Source organism: Syngnathoides biaculeatus, chromosome 15, assembly GCF_019802595.1.
Source record: "Syngnathoides biaculeatus isolate LvHL_M chromosome 15, ASM1980259v1, whole genome shotgun sequence".
Lineage (NCBI taxonomy): Eukaryota > Metazoa > Chordata > Actinopteri > Syngnathiformes > Syngnathidae > Syngnathoides > Syngnathoides biaculeatus.
In genome coordinates, this window is record NC_084654.1 from 18,875,796 (window position 1) to 18,901,728 (window position 25,933).

General features: G+C 42.3%; 4 protein-coding genes across 5 annotated transcripts in view; 2 read left to right on the top strand and 2 right to left on the bottom strand.

Annotated features, from left to right (window-relative positions):
* The window catches only part of asap3 (ArfGAP with SH3 domain, ankyrin repeat and PH domain 3), a 40,261-nt gene extending 32,133 nt beyond the window's left edge, over positions 1–8,128 (top strand). Inside the window, exons 22-27 of one of the 2 annotated variants that reach the window (XR_009798439.1) lie at positions 1,108–1,321; positions 1,409–1,670; positions 1,812–2,019; positions 3,205–3,336; positions 3,520–3,706; positions 7,258–8,128. Coding sequence is in view for 1 of the 2 variants with exons in the window: in XM_061843884.1 (XP_061699868.1) it covers positions 1,108–1,321; positions 1,409–1,670; positions 1,812–2,019; positions 3,205–3,336; positions 3,520–3,594 (891 nt within the window). In the remaining variant the exon portion in view is untranslated. Of the gene's footprint in view, positions 1–1,107; positions 1,322–1,408; positions 1,671–1,811; positions 2,020–3,204; positions 3,337–3,519 lie in introns of both variants that reach the window. The other variant, XM_061843884.1, reaches the window with a different exon arrangement.
* Positions 8,129–11,686: 3,558 nt separating this feature from the next.
* On the bottom strand, positions 11,687–13,282 carry LOC133513510 (TMF-regulated nuclear protein 1-like). Its single transcript, XM_061844372.1, has one exon. It carries the CDS (start codon positions 13,280–13,282, stop codon positions 12,707–12,709), a length of 576 nt encoding a protein of 191 aa, XP_061700356.1. The 3' UTR covers positions 11,687–12,706.
* Positions 13,283–14,141: 859 nt separating this feature from the next.
* LOC133513638 (kelch domain-containing protein 1-like) lies at positions 14,142–21,385 on the top strand. Its single transcript, XM_061844585.1, has 13 exons — positions 14,142–14,267; positions 14,521–14,614; positions 16,034–16,104; positions 16,380–16,497; positions 17,032–17,144; positions 17,249–17,336; positions 18,393–18,551; positions 18,649–18,707; positions 18,781–18,890; positions 19,347–19,419; positions 19,505–19,589; positions 20,510–20,562; positions 21,023–21,385. Exons 2-13 carry the CDS (start codon positions 14,534–14,536, stop codon positions 21,171–21,173), a joined length of 1,161 nt encoding a protein of 386 aa, XP_061700569.1. The 5' UTR covers positions 14,142–14,267; positions 14,521–14,533; the 3' UTR covers positions 21,174–21,385.
* Positions 21,189–25,933, bottom strand: LOC133513639 (uncharacterized). Its single transcript, XM_061844586.1, has 3 exons — positions 25,240–25,933; positions 23,974–24,029; positions 21,189–22,978 (listed from the first exon to the last, which is right to left on the bottom strand). Exons 1-3 carry the CDS (start codon positions 25,768–25,770, stop codon positions 22,882–22,884), a joined length of 684 nt encoding a protein of 227 aa, XP_061700570.1. The 5' UTR covers positions 25,771–25,933; the 3' UTR covers positions 21,189–22,881.

Consider the following 25,933-nt stretch of genomic DNA (forward strand, 5'->3'; position numbering starts at 1 on the left):
ACACTCTCCTTCTTTGTTTGAATTCATGGGAAAAATCAAAAGAAATCAGCCAGGAAATCAAAGAAAGAATTGTGATTCTCTAGAAATCTGGCTTTTCCTTGGGTACAATTTCCAGATGCTTGAAAGTGCCACGTTCTTCTGTTCAAAAATTTATACGGAAGTACAAACAACACGGGAATTTTCAGGCATCACACAGCTCAGGAAGGAGACATGCTCTGCTTCCCAAAGATGAATGTGTTTTGATCCGGAATGTGCCAATCACTACCAGAACAAAAGCTAAATGCCTTGTGAAAATGCTCGATGAAGCTGGTAAGAAAGTGTCATTATCCACAGTGAAAGGAGATTAGAAAAGGTGTTTGGGACCAAGGGAACCGACAAACCAAGGGGATTCCAGTCTAACGTAACAGGAAGGGGCTCAGCACGGATCCCTGATGCACTCCCACCTCCACCTTAAATTCTTCTGTCACACCTACGGCACATCTCACCGCTGTTTTGCTGACCTCACACATGTCCTTTACTATTCCAACATATGCATGGAGAAATAACAAAAATGATTAAAATCTAGCTTTGTTCTTCTCGATAAGGGTCGAACCGACTGCTGGACTTCCAACTAGCCAGTAGTTGCTTAGTGTGAAGCCTATATCTAACTTTTTATTGTAAAACTGAACAGCTAATGTGTCAAAGAAAACATCCAACTGTCGTTCCTCTCCCGTCAGTCAAACACGCAACGGCTGACTCACAGACACTTTCGGCGTTTGAGAGACAGTCGGATCTTATTCAACTCTGGCAGAAATCCCTGCAGGATCTGTAGTTGTGTTACCTGTACAGTGTTGGAGTTGCGCAAATGGTGACTGTACAGCTCTCAGAATGCGATTGGATGAGTGAGTCTCTGCTAGCGATTGGATGAAAGAGTTAGTGGGTGGGGCCTGTGCAACTGAGGCCCGAGTGAGTCAGCAATCTTTTGTTTCGAGGCGCGCACAGCGAATCGAGACTAATCGAGCGAATCAAAATAAAAACTTGTGATGTAATCCATTAGTCAATGTCGACTCAACATCACCTTGGCGTTGACTACAAAACAATCAAAAGTTGTTCAACCCCTACTTTCAGGTGAGCCCAATACCAAAGAACCGGTCTCCGGTGTCCTCAAACGGAGGTGTTGGATCCCGCTGGAGTGTGTTGAGCAGCGCCGGTGGTAACCCCGGCAACAGACCTTGTCAGACCTACGAGAACCTGGAGTTCCTCTACAGAAATCCCCCATCCAACAGTGCCCCCTCTGGCCTGGCAGTGCCACCGCCACTGCCTGCGAAATCAACCCCTAAAGGTAAAAACTGAATCTGAGGATTAAAACCTTTCAGTTCTTGTCTAGCGAGCGTTCACTTTCCATATCCTCTCCCGTTTATTCGTTCAGGTCGCTCCGACCCTCAGCTCGCGGTCACGGCGATTGAAGCCAACCAAAATCCCCCAAGACGTGCCTCGAACCCGTCCGCCGGCACCCCCGGTTCCCAGACCCCGGCCCGACAGACCCCACCTTCGCCGGGTGTAGACAATCAAAAGGCGCACAAGGGAAGCGTGCTGAGGACTCACAGACATTCCGGAGAAGTGCAAGCCGGAACTGCTTCCGCCTCTCAAAGCACTTCCACGTCCTCCCAGAACCACATTGGACCTGTCAGGTAGATTAAAGTCACCTACTCAGTCTAGCTTTGTCCTCAATAAATTCGACCGACGGTGGGAAGTACTGAAGTAGATTGTTCAGGTTGTCTGTGAGTACTTTTGCCACGTCTTATTGTGACCGACGTCAAACTTCTTTCCAGTTCCGAGAAGACCACATCCTATCGTCGCACGTGCAGCGGAGGAGGCAACCAGGCCAAGTGTGCCTCGTTGTCTCCCACCAGCAACCAGGAGGACCCCTATTGTACTTTGGCGGGGAATTCCACCTGCCTCAGCCCGGTACCCGCGGCGGTTGCCCCGTCTTCTTCACCGGGTGTCACCCCAGCCCTCCGACCACGCCGGAACGCTATGGTACCACTACGGATGGCCCCTTGAGCCTTAAAAGTCCTGAAAATGTCTGGCACGATAACTCACATTTTTCCATTTCTGTCTATTCGATGCTTCTGCACTTTTTTCACAACTTGCTCCTCCATCAAAGAGCTGAATGACAAGCATTTGAACAAATAATATTTCGAAAGATTTCGACTTGTGTGCCCTCCCGTCACAGTCATTTCTGCTACTGTTGATCAATGGACCTTTCCGACTGGCGATCTTAAGCTCCGCCCTCCTTAGCGACAGTTGATACGTCCCACAAGCTTCCAAAATGGCGACTGAACAGAACAGTTTTGAAGTTGATTCTCTATCGCGTATTCCAGACAGTATTGCGATATGTTTTTTGCCAAATGCATCAGACTTGTCCAAGAAAGTTCTGCAGAGAAATCTCAACTATTTCACGCAACGATATGCACACGGAATTAAGACTTTGAATGGAGCAGGAGTCGCAATGTGTCAGAGTTACAGTGAAACGTTGGCGATCGATGCAAAAAAGTTTGACGCCTCACAAACTTCATATTGAAATCCAACAGGATAAAATCGTGGAATCGTACTGCGCATGTAAAGCAGGGTGAGTACTTTTTACTTGGAAAGATCCCGAGTAATATCATTGTAGTCTTTGTAAGTGAGTTAGGTTCGATTTTCTACATTTAAACAGTGGTGATTAACTCAGTCAGTACCGTACTTACCAGATGAAAAAGTTTGACTTGTTTCGTAATGGAATCCAGTGCTCTGTCTTAAAAGTCCGATGTGATACAAATCGGCAAATAGACATTTCTCTTGCATCTATGCTTCATCAGAATTGCACATTCCCCGAGTGCATCTGAGGACCATTTCCTTGGGAACATTAACTTTTCCAAGCGCACGCTACTGACAACCACTTTTGCTTGTGGGACAACATGGCGGCAGGGGCGTGTCAAGCCAGGGGTTAAGATGAAGCGGCTATCTGATTGGCTATCACTGTATGAGTGAGTTACAGGTCGGAAAGGTCCATTTTTCGTCATCTCGTGATTATTTGACGTTCACTCTGGAAATTTCAAGCCAAAACCCAAATATCCATAACTATTTTTAAATGGTGTATTTTTTTTTTTTTTCAAATGTCTCATCATGAAAATTGCATCCTTTTCCGGTTCCTTCTTCCCATTCTATTAATTTACCTGGCAGGTTTCGGGCAACAGGCACCAACAGAAGCGGGTCAAGGCGTTAGCGGACTGCCGAGCCGCCAATTCGGAGCAGCTGACCTTTTTCAAAGACGAGACCATTGTGGTCACGGTCTCCACTGACCCCCACTGGTGGGTAAGTGCAACTACCACCTCTTCACCTTCCTTCACCCCAAGGTTGTTTTGTTGTTTTTATCAAAAGTTGAGAAACAGGCACTCCTTTAAAACAATATCATTTCCATTTCATTTTGTTTATACTAAATATGTGTAGTGCAATAGTTTGAATATATTTTAAATATATTTTTTTCCATTTTAACAGGTTGGTTACATAGAAGGGGACTCGTCCAGGAGCGGGACCTTCCCCGTGAACTACGTACAGAAAGTAGCAGATTAAAGACGTTTGTGAACCGGGCCAGCGCCGGATGCTCGCCGGCTTTATTACGTTATTGTGGACAAGTGGACTTTTACGCTGTTTTCCGACGGGGATTCGCAAAAACTGCAACGCGGTGAGCGAATTCTGGACACCCCCTCGGGCAAAGACTCTACAGTGTGATTTGAAATTGTCAACAAGGAATATAAAAGTCTTAAAAATAATGAACACCTCAGTCCTGATATTGAACTTTTCTTCAGTCGTTTAAAACGTTTGCATTCACAAGTGCGGCAGTCGCCATACACGAATGAACCTTTGCATTACTTGCCGAGCTAATCTCTCCTGTTTTTTTTTTTATTTTTAAATGCACTTTAAACTCTAAATTCCTCGCAAATGGGTGTTCACATCTCAAAAGGCCAGCTGCTGGTCCTCAAAATATTCAAAAATAGATGTCAACTAACAGGGTTGGGTAAGGGACTGCTGGGCTGGATTTACACGACATGGTCCAAGTGCCCAATTGCAACTTAATGCTTATGCCGGAGTTTTGTTTAACGCTGAGTCATAGTTTGGTCAGTATACAGTGAAGAAAATAAGTATTTGAACACCCTGCTGTATTACAAGTTCTCCCGCTTAGAAATCATGGAGGGGTCTGAAATTTTCAGCGTAGGTGCATCTCTAATGTGAGAGAGATCATCTAAAAAGAAGAATCCAGAAATCACATTGTATGATTTTTTTTTTTAGCGATTTGTGTGATACAGCTGCAAATAAGTATTTGAACACCTGTCTATCAGCTAAAATTCTGACCCTCAAAGACCTTGCGGGGTCTCAATGATCCTTACAAAAGGTGAGGAATCAGCCCGGGACTACACGACAGGACTTGGTCAATTACCTGAAAAGAGCTGGGACCACCGTTTCCAAGGTGACTGTCGGTAATACACTAAGACGTCATGGTTTGAAATCACGCATGGCACAGAAGGTTCCCCTGCTTAAACCAGAACATGTCAAGGCCCGTCTTAAGTTTGCCACTGACCATTTGGATGATACAGAAGAGTTACGGGAGAAAGTTTTGTGTTCAGATAAGAGCAAAATTGAACTTTTTGGTCATGATTCCACTAACCACGTTTGGAGGAAGACGAATGATGAGTTCCATCTCAAGAACACCATCCCTACTGTGAAACATGGGGGTGGTAGCATCACGCTTTGGGGGTGTTTTTCTGCACATGGGACAGGACAACTGCACCGTATTAAGGGGAGGATGACCACGGCCATGTATTGTGAGATTTTGTGGGAACAACCTCTTTCCCTCAGTCAGAGCATTGTAGATGGGTCGTGGCAAATAAATCATTAAAAAAATCATACATTGCGATTTCTGGATATTTCTTTTTAGATTATCTCTCACAGCGGACATGCACCTACGATGAAAATTTCAGACCCCTCCATGATTTCTAAGTGGGAGAACTTGCAATATAGCAGGGTGTTCAAATACTTATTTTCTTCACTGTATGTTCCTGGTCAGTATATTTTAATAATGGGGGTCCATAGCTGATACAGATCAGACTTTCAGTTACATTTGGAAGAGGCCAACTTCCAATCTGAAGATACGCATTTCCATACATCTCCCCCCCCTTCTGTTTTTTTTTTGTTGTTTTTTGCTGCTTTGGCAAATTTCCCAATTGTGCCCCTCAAGTGCAAAAATTCATAATTGTTTTATCTGGACCATGCGATGTAAAACCAGCCTTAGGGATAGATATTGATCTTAGCCATCAGTGAACATACAGGAAGTGTGTGTGCCGCACAGACATGCAATTGCACTCATTGTACATATTGTAATTAGCTTATGGTATTTAGGAACCTTTTTTTTATATATATACTGACATATAACTAAAATACTTGTAACTCATGTCATGGAGATGACTGTACATGTTAATTGATGTATATACAGTACTTGTCTAAAATGCCCACTGATGTATCTTCATGTGTTTGTACTTCTCGCCGCGCCCGCCGCCATATTAGATACACTTGTACATTAATGTTAATTTTTAATACAGTCTGTTTCTTACTGTGCTCAATGCTGCATTTGTTGTTGCTCATACACATTAAATGTGTCGAGTAAAGCACCGTATAGTCAGAATATATGGACGTACACACGCTGGAGACTATTAGGTACTCCTGTACACTTTCAGGAATTAATATTCCCAGCAATATTTGGCAAGCAGAAACTGTCATTTAAGTGTCGTTTGTCGCTTTTTAACCGGAGGTGTACCTAATATTGTGGGTCAGCAGCGTGCAGTGCGAGTTAGTTTGCCGTCCTCGCAAATCCTGAACACAAGCAGAGCAGAAGCACAAAGACGGGCAACGCTGCTAAGTGCTTGTTTTGGGCTCGATACGAGCATGAATCGATTCAATTATTCAGTGCGGCCGGCGTCCTTCAATGAAATGCGCGCACTGCTTTTAAGGTGGAAATTGCGATGGTGGCCTTGAAATGAGTTTTCCAAAAAAAGACTCTTAATTCTGACTGCTTAATTTAAGCGAGCCTTGTTAGACATTTGATAGGGTTTTTACAGTAGCTTACTGGCAACACTTCTGCCTGTGAGTTACAGTAAATGAAGTTTAGAGTACGACATATTACCGTAATTCCCGGTCTACAGAGTGCACCTGGTTACAAGCCTCACCGAGTACATTTGTAAAGGAAATACCATTTGGTACATACATACGCTGCAGCTGTGTAAAAGCCGCAAGTGCCCACATTGAAACCCGGATTGAAACACGAGATATTTGCAAAGAAAGACGGTACAGAGAAAAAGTTTAACGCTAGCGTAGTGCTAAAGCTAGCAGGGTCGGTTAAAATAAAATTTACCGGTAAATATCACTGAGACATGCCACTAACACAGCAGCAACAGGCTAGCAGAGCGCTAACAGGGCCGGTAAAAGTCACTTCCTCGGCACATATATTCCACCGGTCTCATTCTTACGTTTTCCGCTGGAGTGACCCCTTACGGCTGTTAGAAAAAAATGCACAAATTAGCCGCATCACCGCATAAACCGCAGGGTTGAAAGCGTGGGAAAAAAGTTGTGGCTTGTAGGCCAGAAATTCCGTTACTTTTACAGTAACTGTGTGTTACGTTACATGTAAATTACAGTAACTAAATGTCACTGTGTTAATAGTACCATAAACCTGAATTACAGTAATTTACTGACAACAGAAGTAGTAAATTACTATAATTCAAGGTAGTTTAAAAGAAGTCCATAAAAGATGAAAATACAGCAACACTTTATGGTGTATGACGTAAAAATCCGATAACGCAGTGGAAATTACTGTACATGTAATGACTGTATAATGACTTAATTACTTTATTTTCACTTTAGAATAACTTTTAATGAATTGTCTGTGGCTAAAAAATGTTGAATTTACAAAGTTGAGATCATTAAAACCCGAAAATGAATTTGCTGGCTATATGATCGTAACCAAAGCGGCACAGTGACTCAGCTGGAAAGTGTTGGCCTCACAGTTGTGAGGTCCCAGGTTCGATCCCGGACCCGCCTGCGTGGAGTTTGCATGTTCTCGCCGTGCACACGTGGGTTTCCTCCCACTTCCCAAAAGCATGAAAAATTAATCGGAAACTCTAAATTGCCCCTAGATATGCTTGTGAGTACAACTGTTGTCTGTCTCCTTGTGCCCTGCGATAGGCTGGCAAGCAGTTGACAGCTGTGTTCGGCTCCAGCGCTCCCCGCGACCCTTGTGAGGATAAGCGGCAAAGAAGAGGGCTGGATGGATGATCATAACCCCGCTGAATGCACGTAAAATTCTAGTAACAACTACAGTGGGACTGTGATCGTACCCTTTGTCAATCAAGGTCATCTTATTGCTCCTTTATTCCAGATAGGATATAAAATTGTTTCCCTTAACTTTATCGCCGCTGTTGCATCTTTAAAAAAAAAAAAAAAAAAGATTTTTTTGACAGCACCCGGTGGATTATGTCCACAATATTTGTCGTGTATTTCAACGTTTGACCACAGCGAGACAGGGACTCACTATCCTCTTTTGCCAATCAATTAAATGTAGCCCCAATGTGTAATTCCCCTTTCATGCCACAAAGCACAGAAAGACGCTCCTCGAATCCGACGTGTTTTTGCAAGCCGACAGCTGCACTTGCCTCGCACGCCACCTCCGCAAGCACGGCCAACCGAGGGTCCGGCGCGGCGACGTTCCGACCCGTCACTTATGTAACGAGGCCAAATAATAACAGCAGCGCTTCTGCTTCATAGCCAATCGGCCCGCTCGCTAAGCCGCGGGTGGATTTTAGTGTCAATGCGTGGGCGACACACACCGCGGGATGCCGTGCTAATCTGCGGAAAACAAGCATGAATACATCTTTGGATTTAGTTGTGTGCCTCGAATGCGTTATCCGCGTTTCTGTATAAAAGCCATCTGTGATGTGCAAATTTTAAAATGAAAAAAAAAAAATCACTGTTGATCTAACGTTGATTTTGAATGCATTCAACACCAAAGAGCCTCGGGAAAAAAAAAAAGATTAAAAACACACCCAAAAAAAAAAAAGTAGTAAATCCACCAACAATTAAGAATTCTCAGAAAAACAGCTTGGAATGTTATATAACATTTTTAATCATTAAGCCAGTTTAATCCGAACGACACATCCTTTTCGGCTCGTACATTACGGCGCCGAGCCTAAATCGTCAAACAGTATTTTTTTTTTCAGCTTTAAATGTGAAACGCGAGTCTGCAAAAAAAAAAAAAAAGTATGCGGAAAATACCACCACATTCATTCTCTGCAGCAGGAAGCTTGGTTTTCCAAAAGTGGTAAAGGTCGGTTGCCCCGGCGAAGCGTGGCGTTAAGGCTCTGAATTATGAATATGAACACAAACGAGGGCCAGATGAGATGGCAAAACATTGTCATATAGAGCAAATTGTCACTTAAAGGAAATTATTATACAGCAATTTAAAAGTAACACAATATTCATAGAGTACATTCAGTAATGAAATTTAAACCAAATACATATGAACCTTTGTATGGCCAAAGTTTGTATAAGGACTATATAATGACTACGTATGTATGGTTTCAAATATATATAATATTTTTCTAAATATACTTGTATCAATCTATTTCCCGCAATTGTATTTATTTTGTTAAAAAAAATCAATGCTAAGTACTTTGTTTTATTAATGTGTTATAGTGTGTGATCTACATGTGAATAATAATTGTGTGAAGTAACTTATTTATTTATATAACTGAATAAATAGCATTTATGTATTACTATTTGGAGGAGGCAGCACAGTGGTTCAGCTGGTAAAAGCGTTGGCCTCACAGTTCCGAGGACCCGGGTTCGATGCCGGACCCACCTGTGTGGAGTTTGCATGTTCTCCCCGTCCCTGCGTGGCTTTTCTCTGGGCACTCCGTTTTCCTCCCACATCCCAAAAAAACACGCGACATTAATTGGACACTCTAAATTGCCCATAGGTGTGATTGTGAGTGCGTCTGTTTGTCTCGATGTGCCCTGCGATTGGCCGGTGTAACGGTCTGAGCGCTCCCCCGTGCTGAAAAGTCCCCTAGGGATTAATGCGCATGCGCGTAGAATTTTTGGAATTTTTCAATTTTTTTTCTATTTCCGTGCCAGTCTGAAACTAATGGTTGGATTTTCCTAAATATATTTGCATCAATTGATTTCCCGCAATTTATCTCTATAAATATAATATATGTATTTATTTTATTTTGAAAAAAATCAATGCTAACTAAGTACTTTGTTTTATCAATGTATTGTGTGATCTACAACCGAATAATAATTGTGTGAAAACTGTTGACATAAAAATGTCAAAGAAAACTTACTTATATAACTGAATAAATATTCATGTATTACTATTCGGAGTCCCTCCCGCGCCCCTCCAATACGGCCCTTGTGAGGATAAGCGGCTTGGAAAATGGATGGATGTGATGATAGCATCTGGCCAGGCAGAGGTCCAAATAAAAAAAAAAATGATTCCAAATCAGGTACTAGTGTATTTTCTAGAAGAAAAAAAAAAAAAATACGGTACAGTACATTCATTCTTGAGTTCTTTGGGAAGCAGAGTCCTAAAAACTAGAAACACGGAACAGCATTGTTGTCTTACATCTTATTTGTCTAACTTTCTCATTGCCGATGCACAAATGTCGCATAAGGCAGACGGCAAGCGATATACGCCAGTTGTACTGTATTACATTATTTCCACGTACTGTACATGGCGGACCCTTGCGTACATATTTATGCATAAGGCCTAACCTGCTCTAGCTCTTAGCGGGTAATAGAAGCCCCCGTCATCGATTCTTGTTGAGTAGCACGCACAGTAAAAATGGCAAGCAGGCGCTCGCTCCCTCGGCAGAGCGGGATGCTAATGGAGACGTCGTCAATCGTAAGGTCGTTATGGCTGTCGTCGGCGGGGAAGATGAGAACTCGATGTCCGCCCTCCGCTCGACCGGCTTCTCGTGTCGAAATCCTTTGAGCCCTTTGAAGAGTGGAGACGGAAACACGGCCCGTTTCACGTACAGTGAAAATAACGCTCGTGACGTTAAAAGTTGGTCTTGAATGAGAGAAAATTGAAAGGGATTTGGTTTGTCTCAAAGTGGTCTGAGTCCGGTTGGAGCGTTCACATTGGTTGCAAAAAAAAAATGCTGACCGAGAAACTCTTCTTCGGGTCCGACGCGGCATGAGGTAATATGAAGCCAAGTGGACCTGGGCCGCTTTGGGTTAGGCAAACTGCTCTGGAGGAGGGAACCGGTTCTCTTTCAGGTCCGTTCCAGGTCTGCAAAATAAATCTGGTCCACTTTGTGTCCACTTTGCCCCGCAGAATTCCGGTCTGATGACTTGAAGCAAACGCCGAGCAGTTCCCATTGAAAGTTGCTGACTTTGCCGCGGAGTTAAAGCAGAACCGCATCGGGACCTCAATCGATCTCAAATCAGTTCGCTTCAATCTGGTCTTGAGCGTTCACATATGCGCTGGAGTCCAATCACGCACCCTCTTAATCGTCTATCGCATCACATTTCGTATTTGCCCTCAGCCCAGAAGGGCGACGGCGAGGCATACAACTCTCATATCATAGCAAGACTGCAACTAAAATATTAATGCCGGTCTAATAATGTCCAGTTTCCCGCTCGTGCACTCACGCAGCCCGCCATAGATTTCTCGTGAAATCTGAGCCGAAAGGCCAGTTAGCCTCGACCTTCGGATGCCACCGAGAGACGTCGGCGGTGCGTCCGCTGCGTTTCGTGCCCACAAAGAAACAATTTGAAATCATCTACGGCTGATAAAAATATGAAGCGGACATTCCATTTTTGTGTATGTGTCCACATTGCAAGCATTTTACAGTAATACAAATAGCTGACGCCTTCGCAAATGTGTCGCATTTGACGGCCATCAAGCTTTCGATCGAAGCGTTCGCTGCTCACTGGATACATTCTGTGTCGCTGCGTGGCGACCGGCAGGCAAACAGTGGTTGCCATGGAGACTGCAGGCCGCAGGCGGCGTCGCCGCCCGCTTGTTTCGGTTTTCCTCCTCCCCGTCATGAATCATGGAGACGTGAAAGCACAGCTTCTGTTTCTGTGTTGCCAGGTATTAACACGTTAGCTTTGCTAACATAGCGACAGTTAGCTTTTCCTACACAATGGTCTCCCACTACATCGCTTTTGGGGTTTTTTTTGTTTTGGTTTTTTCAAGATTTTTACTGTGTACAGGCAAGTCCGAATTTAGACTATTTAGCCACGTAGCAGGCAGCACTGAGCTGTACAATACTAGATGTAGCATAATTTTAGGAAAAAAAAGACAAAGCAGAGAAGATTCCCTACTAAGTAGCAAGAATAATCAGTTTGTGTGTGGCCAGTGCCAAACCGGCAAATGGTTTGAGGATTTACAAGATTTACCGCCACATTTATGTTGATTTCTATTCGTCGCTCTGCTGCATTTTGCCTCGTAAGCTAGCACTGTGATCGGTGACTTTTGCTAATCGGTGGTTCGGTTGAAGAGTTTTGGTGATAAAATTGAAACTGTTTATGTGCTTTTGTTTGATGGAAGTGGAAAATACACCTTGAAGCTTCTTATTTGGAGAGCTGTGCTAGCGAGAGAGTCAGAACATGGTACAGGGAGTCCTCGGGTTAAGACAGTCTCGACGTAAGACGTTTTGACTTTACAACGCCCGTCCCCCGTCCGCCATTTTGTCTGGCTAATTCTTGTCCGTGTTTGTGCGGCGGGAGTATCTGGGCATTTTTGCCGCTCTTTTTTTGACATTATCGCCCCAAAGAAGAAAGCTGTGCCCTTTACCAATGCTTCTCCAGCCAAAAGAAAATCCATTAGCATGGAAACGAAGCTCAAAATCATAAAAAGATTGGAGAAAGGAGAGACAGCAACACCACCAAGGTTTCAGTCGGTCGGCCGTGGTGACAATTATTCAAGATAAAGCCTGAATTTGAGTCCATGTGAAGGGTTTTGTTCCCATGTTGGTTCCAACGATTAGAACACAAGGATCTTTGATACTTGTCGAGATGGAGAGGATTGAGGACCAGGTTCTGGATAGCTCGCGATAGCTAAGTGCAGTCTCCCCTTCTTCTCCATCCACCTCTCAGCAGTAACGCCAAGTACGTCATCTTGTTTATTTCAATGTATTTGTTTTTTATACAAAGTATTTCGAGGTAAATTCTGACTTCAATGGCGGAATCCGACTTCAGTCGAAATTCGAGTTAAGTCGCTACTGTAGGAACGGATTTCAGTCGTAGATCGAGGACTCCCTGTACTGATTTTGTATTCCTAATACTATGTAGAACTGTTCAAACTGTGTAGTTTAAAGCATGTGGGGGTGGAGGTAAAACAGTTCCACAATCTTATCTATTTTTCGCCTGTCACGGGTGGGCTATTCGCCGCGATAAACGGGGGGTTCACTCGCGCCACCATACGTGAGTCATCCATGCAGCGCCACGCAGTCTCGACAACGTTGAAAAAGAAACCGGCAAGGTTTCCATGACAACGAGGACGAGAGCATCGTTTGGATTCGACCGGCCCCTTCGGCTCCTTTGTGCGGGTGCGCTCCAAAGATCCGAAGGACCGGCCTCGGGGTACGAGAGCAAACGAGCACGGACGGTGGACAGCGGTTCGGTCCTACTTGAGCTTGACGGGCCAAGGCAGGCACGTTCGGAGTCCCAGCATGGAGGAGAAGACGATGGTAGGTCGGTGCTTCTTGAACTTGAGTCCCTTCTTCAGACGCTGGCTGCCCTCGGCCACGTAGATCTCGCTCTGCTGCGCGGCTCCGGTCATCCTGGCGAGACGCTCCCCGTGCAGCACCACCTCCTGCTCGGAGCGCACGAACACTTCCCGGAGCTCCTCCAGCCTCCGCTCCATCTCCTGTACGACCCGCTGCCGCTCCTCCACCTCCAAGAGACGGCGGCGGGCCGCTTCGAACTCCATGCTGGAGCTCGGCGTCACCAGCTTGGAGGACGGCGCTGTGGCCGAGGACGACGCCGGCTCGGAGGCGTCCGTCAGCCTCCGGAAGTCGCCCATCGAGATGGAGCGACGGGTGGCCGGCGAGGCCAGGGCCAGGAGGGCGGACGCGGAGGCCGCCATGGCCGATAGTGGAGAGCGGGATGACGAAGAGGACGACGGAGAAGAGTGAGGATGCAGCTGGAGGACGTCTTCGGGGGGGTCTTCATCCTGTGGGGTCGTCTGTCGCCTCTTCATGGCCGCCTGCGGTTCACCTCCGATCGCAACGCGTCCAGGATCAGGCTCCGTTCATCAGTGATGAAGGATGCGAGCCTCTCTGCTGCAGCAGGAGGGTGGGGGCACAACCTCCTCGCAGCCGATTGGCTCACGGGCTCACTGGGCCTACTGGCCAGTGATTGGCTGGCTGTGCTGCTAATGCTTCACTTAAGCAAACTATATGCTTGTTCTCTCTCTAAAAGGATTTTTTTCCCTCACCAGTCATTTTATATCAACTACAGTTGATATATTTGGTATAATTATTATTATTTTTTTGGTTGCGCAAGATAAACACGCCAAGATAATCCTACATGGTGTGCAATCATCTCTGGCAAACGTCCCGCACACAATAGCACGGCTTGCACAAAAACTTCCATAATTCTACTTCACTGAATGTGATTCACCACTCAATTTTTTTTTCATTAAAAGCAAAAAGTGTGTTTAAAAATTCATGGCTTGACATCTCCCAAAATGCATCCCGCCTCTGTTTTGGATTACATGAATCTGTGCAATTTGTTTTTAGTACACGTCCCCCCATGAAATTGTGAGAGCACATCTATTTTCTTTTAAATAACAATAAACAGCATATAAAATGGATGAATTGATATTTTATACAATATTGTGGGGTTTTTTTTTACATTAAAAAAAACAACAAAAATTTGGGGGAGGATATCGTCATTTAAGTTATTTTTAGAGTCGGAAAATTATTTGCCATAATTTAAATGCATTAACAGACTGGTCAAACGACGAATTAATCTTATAAATTAATGACTATATAGGAGTGAATTTATCTGGTGTGTAATTGTAAAAATAAACAGGACGGTCGATTTTTTTTAAAGCTTTATTTTGAAAGAAATTTACCGGATATGACGTTGTGTTTCGTAGCTGTTTTCACGCAGCAGATGTGTCGAGAGTTGTCATGTTACGTCTTCGACACATTCCGTCTTCAATAACATGAGAATAAATGGTAAGAGCCAACGTTGAGTTGTTCATCTTTTTTAAATTGTTGCTACCTACTCAAAGTCCCAGCTGTTAATTTGTCGTCACACCTTTTTCGCGACGTCAGCCCTCCACATATGAATAACTTGAGACAAGACAAGATGGAGGTGTACTGTACTTGTTCATTTTGGCGTAACTTTACCCGACTAGACAACGTTTCTTTTTTTTTCGCGGTGGGGGTGATTCTTTTTGGCTAACTCATAGCCGCTGTTTATATTCAGCTACCTGGCTGTTATGGAACTGGTGGCCCGAGAACGGAGCGGACACACGGCGGTGGTCGACGGCGACCTGCTGTACGTGTGGGGAGGCTACATGGTAACGACACACACTTGACTCACCTTTATTTTGATTTTAATGCAGGTTTATTTCTACGTTTTAATGCACCCATCACCCTTTATTGCCAACAATTTGATATTCAGTAGTACAACATCCAAAGAGGAGCTTAATTTTATCTTCTCTAAACGTTTTTGGACGCGTGCTACCTTTCAGTTCTAGTTAGACTTGTCTAGGAGACTCCGATTGTCTCGGATGGAACCGAAAGGTAAAATTCAGAACAGGTGTTTGACATTTAAATGGACTATTGCATCGCCTTGTTAAATTAAAAAATACAATTTCAAATTTCCTCTTCATCATCATCAAGCTTTTTACATTGGTGAATAGTGTATAAATGTTTTGGTGCGCATATTCAGCTGGAAAGCATTGGCCTCACAGTTCTGAGGTACTGGGTTCGATCCCAGCCCCACCTGTGTGGAGTTTGCATGTTCTCCCCGTGCCTGCGTGGGTTTCCTCCCGCATCCTCAAAGACATGCAATATTGATTGGACACTAAATTGCCCCTAGGTGTGATTGTGAGTGTGGCTGTTTGTCTGGATGTGCCGTGCGATTGGCTGGCGACCAGTTCAGGGGTGTCCCCCGCCTCCTGCCCGTTGACAGCTAGGATAGGCTCCACCACTCCCGCGACCCTCGTGAGGATAAGTGGCTAAGAAAATGGATGGATAATCAGTTTCACAAGAGGACTAAAACTGAGTGCAATTATGTGACACGGCCTTAAAATAAAATCTCAGACTTTAAAGTCACTCATAATTTAATAAAACCTACTTTTGCTTTTTGTTGTATTTTTCTTCTGGGATTTGCGTTATTACTCTTAATACCCTAAAAAGTGTTAGCTCCCCCACAACTTTAAATTATTGCAATATATATGGAAAATATACAACTAGATTCAAGGACAGATTTTTCCCCAGAGCCATCAAGTCCTTGAACTCAAACCACTGAAAATAACAACAATTGAATGTAATATTTCGCAACTGCACTTTTGTGCATTTATTTATTTTAGCAACAACTGTGCCTTGATGTTTTCTCTTTTTTTTTTTTTTACCCAAGATGTTCTTCGTTTTTTTTTTTATTCTATCTTATTGCACCTTGCCGAGAAGCACTCATCATTTCGTTGTATGCACAGCATATAATGACAATAAAGGCTTTTGATTTGATTCATGATAGATAATTTGGGTATTTTGACAGAAGCTTGTCGCAGATGTTATTAAACTAACTAAAAATTTTTGCGAATTGTGAAAGTAATAATAATACATGCCCTTCTTAATAAACAAATCATATCATAAATCCATATAAATACTAAACACATTCAGTTACACTTGTCACATAGTTTTGTGGATATTGTAGTTTTTATATGAACGCAAACTTGAATTATGCCATTACTAAGTCACACTGTTCTCTCCAGTCTGTTGCTGATGATGAAGTCTTCCTACCCAATGATGAATTGTGGATCTATGATCTTGAACAAGGCGTATGGTAAGAATTTTACAGCCATACGTCATACATAATCTGTTGTCAAAATATCAAATTGCCACCATCAGACAGGCTTTGTTGAAGCGACATGCAATGTTTTCAGTAATATTTAACATTGCTGTCTTGCGATTGTTAAAATGTAATGAAAATAATGTAAAACGGTTGTCGTGTATTTTTAGGCCTTGTTGCCCAGCTCATCTATTATATGATGTTATTTTTGTTTTGAATAATGAAGTGAATGAATTGCTCATTTACATTTTTTTCCCTTCTTTTTTAAGGCAGACGTTCCACATGACAGGGGAAGTCCCGCCCTCCATGTCAGGGACTTGCGGCTCTTCCCTTAACAGTCACATGTACATATTTGGAGGTTGTGACGACAATGGTCAGACCAATCAGGTGAGAGTCATAATACAAACTATACTTGTATAGTATAGAGTGGATGTAAAAAAAAAAAAAAAAAAAAAAGTCAACACATCCCTCAAAATTAGACCAAAATAAATCATATGAAATATCAGTCTTCATGGCAAAAAGAACACCGCAACTACAATGAAACATCCTAGTGGCAGGGTAGAGCAAATTATCAACTGTTTAAAATAGCAGACAGTGTTCAACCTTTAGATTTTACTCAAAAGCAAAAAAAAAAGACCGGAAGGTATCATAGATACAATAATATTGTAATAAATCCTAGTATTTCAAATGTTATTTGCAGTGAGTGAAGGGTATTTAAAATGGCGGCAGTTGTGTCTGTATTGGATATTTCGGATTATATTTTGTATACTCTGGATTAGTTGCGATGCAGACGACAGCATTAATTGTGTCAGAACTGCATTATTCTGTCACTTTACAAGAAGACCGTGGAACAACTGTATATTCATTAAAACGAGCCATAAAGATGAAGCTAATAAAATCACCCCGTGTCTTTGAAACAAGATCTATCGCGTCAAACTGACGGACGATCAGTACACGTGGACCAAAGTCGTGCACCGTGTCGGTTCTGCGCCGTCACCTCGCGACAAATTGTCCTGCTGGGTTTACAAAGGAAGGTAAGTACAGTAAAGGCATATGGATTGTTCATTTTAATATTTCAATTTCTGTTTTCGTCATCCATTGATTAAAAAAAAAACAACAACAACTTTGTGTACTTTAGGATCATCTACTTTGGAGGATACGGTCACAAACTGCTGGCAGAGTTCGACAGACGAAATAGGAGCTTCATTGTAGATGACTTATCGGAGGTAATTTCAAAATTCTAATAATGGTTCACGTGTAACACTAAATCACAGAAATTGGCAGGTACTATGAAAATATGATACCAAAAAAACTGTGAGAGCCATTAGGTATGACATAAGTACTATCTGATCGGTTGAGTGATCTTTTTGCTCACTCACTGACATCATTACAGAAGAAGTAAACATTTGAATTAATTCTTTACTATACAGTTGGAGCCAGACATTTACAGATACTGTGCAAAAACACGTTTCATTTTTTTGTCTCACTGTCTGAAGTCAAATCGGACTAAAGCTGTCCTGTTTCAGGTCTATCAGGGTCACTAAAATTATTCAATTTTGTTAAATGCCACAATATCAACAGGGAGAATTTTATATAATTTTCTTCTAAGCCCAACGTTTACATACACAAAAAGTACCAAGTTTTTAAAAAGACATAGTGAAGCCCAGATGATGCCATGGCTTTGGAAACTCCTGATAGGTGAACAGACCATCTTAGTTAATAGATGGCACACCTGGGGATGTACTTAAGGCCACACTCTGGTTCCTTCTTTGAAATCATGGGAAAATCAAAAGAAATCAGACAGGAAATCAGAGAAAGAATTGTGATTCTGTAGAAATCTGTCTTATCTTTGGGTACAATTTCCAGATGCTTGAACGTGCCACGTTCTTCTGTTCAAAAATTTATACGGAAGTACAAACAACACGGGAATTTTCAGGCAATCACACCGCTCAGGAAGGAGACATGCTCTGTGTCTCAGAGACGAACATGTTTTTATCCGGAATGTGCCAATCAATACCAGAACAAAAGCTAAAGGGCCTTGCGAAAATACCCGATGAAGCTGGTAAGAAGGTGTCATTATCCACAGTGAAGTGAGATATTAAAAGGCGTGTGAGAGCAAGGGAACCGACAAACCGGACTAATTTTCTAGTAGACATATTATTTAAGGGGAACACATCATTAAAAAAAAAAATGTTTTAGGGCCCGACTGATTAAATTAGTTGATACTTTTGGTGGCTAATATTTTTGGTAATGAATAAAGTTTGTTTTGTCTCTCGTTTGAGGATGTCATGTGGGGTTGGAACAACGAGGTCCACGTATTTGACCCCGCACAATGCAGTTGGGGTCAACCGCAAACACACGGTCGCCCTCCGGCCCCCAGAGCGGCCCAAGCCTGCGCCACGCTCGGGAATCGGGGTTACATATGTGGCGGGAGAGTTAAGGTGAGAAACGTTTCCCAGCACGACTGTCACCTTTGTGATAAAACGTGATTGTGTTCAACATTTTATTTTATTCATTTTAATTTTTGTTTTTATGCAGGAAACCAGAACAAATGACATTCACTGCTTGGACCTTGACTCGTTGACGTGGTCCGAAATGTGAGTCGGTGTGACGCGTCCGTCATGAATGTCGTCCTTTTAAAGTCACAGCGCTCGAAATGTTTGCGTGCAGAGTCCCAGCGTCCGGCGTTCCAGTCGGCAGGTCGTGGCATTCGCTCACGGCCGCGTCCGACAGCACTTTGTTTCTGTTCGGAGGTCTCAGTGTGGACTGCAAACCCATGAGTAAGAACATTTAGTCAGTTGTCACTTCATAAGTCTGAGTCAGTTTGTTCAAATTAATAATTTAGTGGTATGTGGGCTCCCACTAGTGGTGTGCAAAATAATCACTATTATGTTGTCATTTAAACCATTTGTTTTCATTTCGGCACAGTTTTATTCATCTCTGTAAAATACTTTTAAATTGAATGATTATGTATAGATTTCTTATTTTCCTATATTTAATTGCAGTGTTGACATTAAAACTGTGTGTAATATTACAGTGACTTAAATTATATTACTTGTACTTTCCAGGATTAAAATCTGTCTTGTTTTTTGTGAACGCTTTGGTCTACGACGGTACTATTTTAATTTTGGTCACGATTGTAGAACTGGAAACTTTTTTTGAATGACTCGTATAACCTTCACTAAGTGTACAGACAATGTTTTGAGTATTTTTTTTTTTTTTTTTTGCATCACCAGGTGACGGCTGGCTGTTCAATGTGGAGACAAAGACATGGAGAGAACTGGCGCATCCTTTTAAGAATAAGCCAAGGTAGCAGCTTGGATGTACCATGATTTACGATAGGCATAATTCACAAATCTTGTCTATTAAACTTTAATAACTTCTGCGCCTTAAGGTTATGGCACACGGCTTGTCCGGGAAAGGACTCTGACGTAATTGTGTTTGGAGGCAGCTGCGATTACATCCTCCTTGTTGACACTGTGAGTACCTACAACAAGAAAATAGTTTTCTCAAGTCTGTAAATATCTCTTCATAGACACTATTTTTCATCAAGAGATTAATTTTGGAGCCCATTCGTAGTTGAGCTAACGCAACCGAGGCAACTGTTTGGGTTGCTGACCAAAACAGCAACATCTATCAAGGCACATAATCAGTCTCTTGGAGTAATCATAGCGTGGAGTCAGTTTTATGTTTCCTGCGTCATGTTCAATATGAACTTATGCAATGTGCGGACAACATCTGTATAATAACATCGGGCTCTATGCACGCAGTACTGCCGCATTTAGCGTAAACGGAGAGAAACGCTTTTGAAGGCTCAACTGTCTTAAGTCTTGGGAAACGCCGCTTCTTCCCTCATTTGGTGCAGCATTGTCGCCTCATGTTTATTAGACAAATAATGAGTGTCATTAGTGAGCATAGATACATTTTGAGAAAGCCTGTTTTGTTAAAAATGGATCGCTGTAATGCTTCGGTGTGGAAGGAAGTGCCAGCCATGAAGGTGAAGTTTCAATTTACGATTCATTTCCACTTACAAGACTACTTATTAAACTTGTTTTTTTGGGTATATTTTTTGTATACATTTTGGAAAGATAATGTAACCACATTTTATTACAGAATTTTAATAAATGACAGTGTAATAAATTCTTGTGTTTAGCATTTTAAATCAGCGATTTAAGATAATTTTAGCGTAGTGTGTCGATGTTGGTGCAGAGTGGTATTTGATGATGTATAGATATATACACACCATTATAATAAGTATGTGAACTCGAACGGTGTATGGAACTCAATCAAGATGAGATTTCCTGGAAAGTGATTTACCAGCGGCAGGATCAATGAGCTCACGCCTCTCGATCTCGATCCAGCATCTGTGATCAACACGGTGCTTTGTTACTGTCTACAGGGCCACTGCAATGACGCCCTCGTCTTCCAGATGGCGCCGTACCCACTATTCAGGTAGGCCTTTTTAATGCTTTACCTTGATTTACAAGTTTCTTGCTTTTTTTTGGGGGGAGGGGCTTTGTCTTTCTGGCTAACATTTGTGTTGCAAGGGAACTTGAGATTCTCAAATATTTCAGTTCATCTTGTTGCAAATCATTTCAATCTTAAAGGGGTCACTATGGGCAAGTCCTCATTTCCAATGGTAAATACGTATGGATATAAAACAGGTTTACTGATGGTAAATGGGTGACTTTGGCCCAAGCAACGCGGGTCATGTATTTCGACAAAAGTAGTCGTTTGCCGCAATGTTGTGCCACCTTTTGGCAATCACAAACCTTTTTTGGAGGAAGCTTCAAATACTCAGATTTCCACTATTCATGGCACGGCTCAATCCTGAGATCCCACGGATAACAGGAGTTCATTGTACATGATCTATTGTTCTGCTCCTTCCTTGAGCTTTTTTATGTTTTTACAGAATTTGCGAGGACTTCATCGCAAAGAACGCGAGCGAGTACGACGTCCTCCGAAAGCAGCTTCGTCTACTTCCTCCCAAACTGTGTACGGCAGTGAAGAGGAGGATGTCATTTTACAGGCCTTCGAAGAAGCAACACGTGCACGCTCTCTGAATGCCAACAACCATGCGTTTTACACATTTTTTATTTCAATACAATACTGTGATTTCTTTGTAACATTGAACCTTAAAAATGCGAAGAAGCAAATTTATTTTCTGTTTAAATACATGTAAGAAATGATACATTTTATTGTTGCACAAATATGAAATAATCTTGTGCTGTCTGCCTGCTGTCATTATGATGATTAAATGGCAAATGACAAAATATTCGATTCACTCTTTGCATTTTTTTCTTTTTTAAAAGTCAAGATTTACATTCTGGTGGAGGCTCACCGTGTCGTTTAAATAAGGCCCCGGCAAATGATGCGCTCAATGGAAAGAAAAAAAAGTGTAATGAGAACTTTAAATAAAGTGACAGCATTTGGATAAAAGGTGAAATAAAAACTTTGCAGCTCTATATTAAAACTATTTGTACTTGAATACAAGATTATGTTAAATATTACACAAATGTAAACCTAATTTAATATAAAACATTTACTGTCCTCTCATAATGATAACATTTCCCATTTGCTAAAAATTAAGACAAAATGAGGGAAATGTGACTATTGTAATATTGCAGGGTCTAAAAAGATGGCGACTTTTTTTCCTGTTCTCAAAAAAAAAAATGATTTGATTCTTGACTATATTGTTTCTCGGTATTACAACTTTTTCAAGGTCATAATTTCATATTTGACATTTGGAACTTTATGTTTGAGACATTCCGTGATATGACTTTACAAACTTCTCATTAAAATACATTAACCCCATACCCCAAACTTTTTTCTTGTCAAAACTTTTAATATTACAATGTTATGAAATAATATTTTCTCCTTGTAATTTTCGGGACTTGGTGGCTCGGTAGCTCAGCCGGAAGTGGCCTCACAGTTCTGAGCTCCCGGGTTCAATTCTCGGCCCCGCCTGTGCAAAGTTTTCATGTTCTTCCCGTGCCTGCGTGGGTTTTCTCCGGGCTCTCTGGTTTCCTCCCACGTCCCCAAAAACATGCAATATTAATTGGACACTCTAAATTGCCCATAGGTGTGATCGTGAGTGCGGCTGTTTATCTCGATGTGCCCTGCGATTGGCTTGCGACCAGTTCAGGTTGTACCCCGCCTCCTGCCCGTTGACAGCAGGAATAGGCTCCACCACTGCCGCGACCCTCGTGAGGATAAGCGGCTAAGAAAATGGATGGCTGGATGAATTTTGGGACTTAATTCTCTTCATATTACAACGTGGTTGAGCCACACATACGCTTGTGTTTCACCGCTAGGTGCCAGCAGAGCGCAATGCGTAAAACTTGAACAGAGGAGCTATTTGGTCCGATAATTACATTTTTGGGCGGACAATCTTTTCTACCAGGGTTGGAAAATTGCTGTTTTTACTAGTACGTAGTCAAGAAGGAAACCTTATACGAACATGGCAACCCGCACGTTTTCCTTTTTGCTGACTGGCCTCACTCACGACCAAAAACCGCTCGCTTTGCATTTCTATATATGCAGCAGCATTTCCATAGCAACACACAAAAAAAAAAAAAATATTCCTCAACTTCTACTACACAATTATCTGTTTGACTATTTACAGAAAGGTTACACATGACAGTATTATCTCAAATGTGAGGAGAACTATTTACGTATTCATCTGTGTTGTTCAGTAATAGTTGGCCTTGCATGTGCCTGTGCAAAAAGAAAACAAAAATAGTGAACATAGTTTTAAGTAGAGGGGAGGGGTCAACTAAAGTCCCTCTCGATGGTGTCCATCAGTTCTTCTTCAGAGCCGTCGTAGAGAATTACTGGTGTGGCGACGGGCGTGCTGTGTCCAAAAGTGCTGATGGGAGACGAACAAGAAAAGTCAGTCATTTGTCACACACCCGCGAGTGCACCCCTCACAGATGCACCCCCGTACCCCAGCAAAAAGTACAAGTTCAAAACAACATTTTGTCATGTTAATACTGCATTATGTAAAAGGTGCTTTTGCGGGGTTACGATGTAACGAGTCAGTGTGAGGCCCTGACAGTGAGTGCGCCTGGGAGCCCTGCTAAAAAAAATTCTATAGAAATCTATAGAATTTGTACAGAACAACTTGTTTCTAGAAAAATTCTATAGGACTTGGGTCCGAACGTTCTTTAGTTCTTTAGAAATGTTCTATACAAAATTTTTGTGACAATTCTCATAAGTCACACCTTCTGTCTCTGATTAGTTGTTTTTCCTCAGGCGTGGTGGTGGTTTCAGCGCAGCAAAACAAAATTAGAAACTCAAGTTGAGAAAAAAATATAGTTTATCAAAACTACCAAAGGTTTCAAACTTGTTTTTAATGATGATAATAATTTTAACCAATAGGCCCAAGTAGGCTCTTTGAGTACAAATATAATGACTACCATTAACATACAGTAATGCAGTAGGCCTAAGCGGTCATCAAAAATGAGGTGTTTTATATCAAAAAAGCATATTTAATATTTTAAACCACAGGATCATTGTGCACAATCTGAATATTAACACTGTGCTTGAATACAGGAAAATTAAAAACAAACTGCTTAAATGATTTAGTTAAAATGTAGTGCACATAAAAGTGAAAAAATAAACATAAATGTATGAAATACAAAGTTTTCTTAAAGATTACATTCACATGTATTCAACTAAAACGTTAAATACAACGGAACTGTACCTTGGCAGTGATTCTTTAATGTACCACGAAGCAGAGTACGTGTACTACTAATTGGTACTTGTATGAGAATAACTTTGTGTGGCTCCGTCTATACCTAGCGTTTACTTCTCTCCACTGAATTAGACAATATCCGTTTTTGATCCAGGTGGTCTACTTACGTCTGTATTTGTGGCAAGGGGGCATCTTCCTCGATTGGTCCTGTCGTCAAGAAGGCCTGAAGGGAACACGCAGCAAGGGACACAAACACAACTACATGAAGTGGTTGTCATTTTTTAGTTTTTTTTTTTTTAGATTTTTAATTGCTATGACATAACAGCTGTTATGCATTGCGTAAACGTCCAATATTTCTTGTTAGTCTTTAAAATACCACATTTTAGCCTTTTAGTTGATTTGGAATGTGACATTCAGCGGCGCTTCCATTAATTACACGATTATTAACGCTTAGAAAAAAAGGTCATTTATTACGTTTTTGAGTTTTACTTTTTTATTATCACTAGAACTGCAAATCCAGCAGACGACTGAAACAAATGGAACTGAAAAAGAAAAAAAAATGTTAGTTTCTATTATATAATTTAATTAATGTATTAATTAATATATGTTTCCAAGTTTATAAATTGGTATCAATACAGTAGTATTACATAGTAGTAGTATTAGTAGTAGTACAGTACTGTAGAGTTCTGAAAAAAGAAAAATACTTTGATCAATGAGAGTAGTATCCATTCATCCATCCATCCATCCATCCATTTTCTTAGCCGCTTATCCTCACGAGGGTTGCGGGAGTGCTGGAGCCTATCCAGCTGTCAACAGGCAGGAGGCGGGGTACACCCTGAACTGGTCGCCAGCCAATCGCAGGGCACATAGAGACAAACAGCCGCACTCACAATCACACTTCGGGGCAATTTAGGGTCTCCAATTAATGTTGCATGTTTTCGGGATGTGGTAGGAGACCCACACAGGAAACGGGGAGAACATGCAAATTCCACTCAGGCGGGTCCAGGAATTACACGATTATTAACACTTAAGAAAAAAGTTTTTATAACTGCAAATCCAGCAAACGACTAAAATGGAACTGAAAAAGAAAAAAATGCTAGTTTCTATAATATATCTTAATGAAATGTATCAATATATAATGCTTCCAAGTTGATAAATTAGCAGAAATACAATATATTGGAGTACTGTATAGTTTACAAAAAATGAACAATACTTTGATTAATGAGAGTAAAATCAAATTTATAAACTAAAATCAAATTATAAGTGACTTGGAGCATTCCATACATTGCATAATGCACAATTTGTGTACGTTTATCATAAATTCTTCTAACATGAGCTCAATCTTAACCGATGACATGAATTTCCCGTAACGATAGTTTTCTGTGTATTATTTTTTGCATCACGCTTAATAAAATAAATCAAGTAGCGCTTACATGCGGAGGTGCGAAGGCATCGTGGCCCCTCTTGTTGTGGCCCGTACCCGGGCAGCCTTGCGCCCCCTGCGCTCCGCCAAGGCCGGAGGTGGCGGAGGAAGAGGAGGAGGAGGAGGAGGTCGACGACGCCCCCTGTTGCTCCTGCTCCTGCTCCTGCTCCTGCTCCTCATCTTGGTCCTTGCTACTGAAGTGACACAGTCCGTACGTCCTGGACCTCATGAACGCCCTCTTGGACACCGGGTTCTTCTTCCCCCTCCGGCGACCCGCATCGACCGCCTCTCCGTACCCGGCGTCCAGCTCGACGTCCGCGTCCGCGTCGTCGTCCTCGTCCCCGTCCCCGTCCCCGGAGATCTCCGAGTCGTGGCCGGCGCTGTGGCAGTCCACCGGCGCTCGGCGGCGGGCGTGGATCCTCAAGGCGTCGAAGGCGTCGCGTTTGGACGACACGACCGACGAAGAGGCTTTCTTCGCGAGCTTCGCCTCGCCGAGTCCCGCAGGTGCCACTTTGGTCCCCCGGCTCGTTCCGCTCCCCATTTCGAGGTTAAGCCATGAAAAAAGTCATCTTAAACTCACGCGGACAGTTGAGGTTTAGGTTAAATACTAAATAAAAGTAACAAGTCCTCTTCCGTTAGACTTCAGTGTCACTTTTTTGAAGCGATGGTCGTTCGAGACCTAAATGGAAGTCCTCAGCAGCGGA

Excerpts from the sequence above, each read along its gene's own strand:
- LOC133513510 (XM_061844372.1), bottom strand. The coding sequence starts at position 13,282 with ATGAAGAGGCGACAGACGACCCCACAGGATGAAGACCCCCCCGAAGAC.
- LOC133513638 (XM_061844585.1), top strand. The coding sequence starts at position 14,534 with ATGGAACTGGTGGCCCGAGAACGGAGCGGACACACGGCGGTGGTCGAC. Across the intron at positions 16,105-16,379 it reads GATCTTGAACAAGGCGTATG|GCAGACGTTCCACATGACAG; the intron begins GTAAGAATTTTA and ends TTCTTTTTTAAG. Across the intron at positions 16,498-17,031 it reads ACAATGGTCAGACCAATCAG|ATCTATCGCGTCAAACTGAC; the intron begins GTGAGAGTCATA and ends CTTTGAAACAAG.
- LOC133513639 (XM_061844586.1), bottom strand. The coding sequence starts at position 25,770 with ATGGGGAGCGGAACGAGCCGGGGGACCAAAGTGGCACCTGCGGGACTC. Across the intron at positions 24,030-25,239 it reads ATGCCTTCGCACCTCCGCAT|GCCTTCTTGACGACAGGACC; the intron begins GTAAGCGCTACT and ends TGTTCCCTTCAG. Across the intron at positions 22,979-23,973 it reads CCCTTGCCACAAATACAGAC|CACTTTTGGACACAGCACGC; the intron begins GTAAGTAGACCA and ends GTCTCCCATCAG.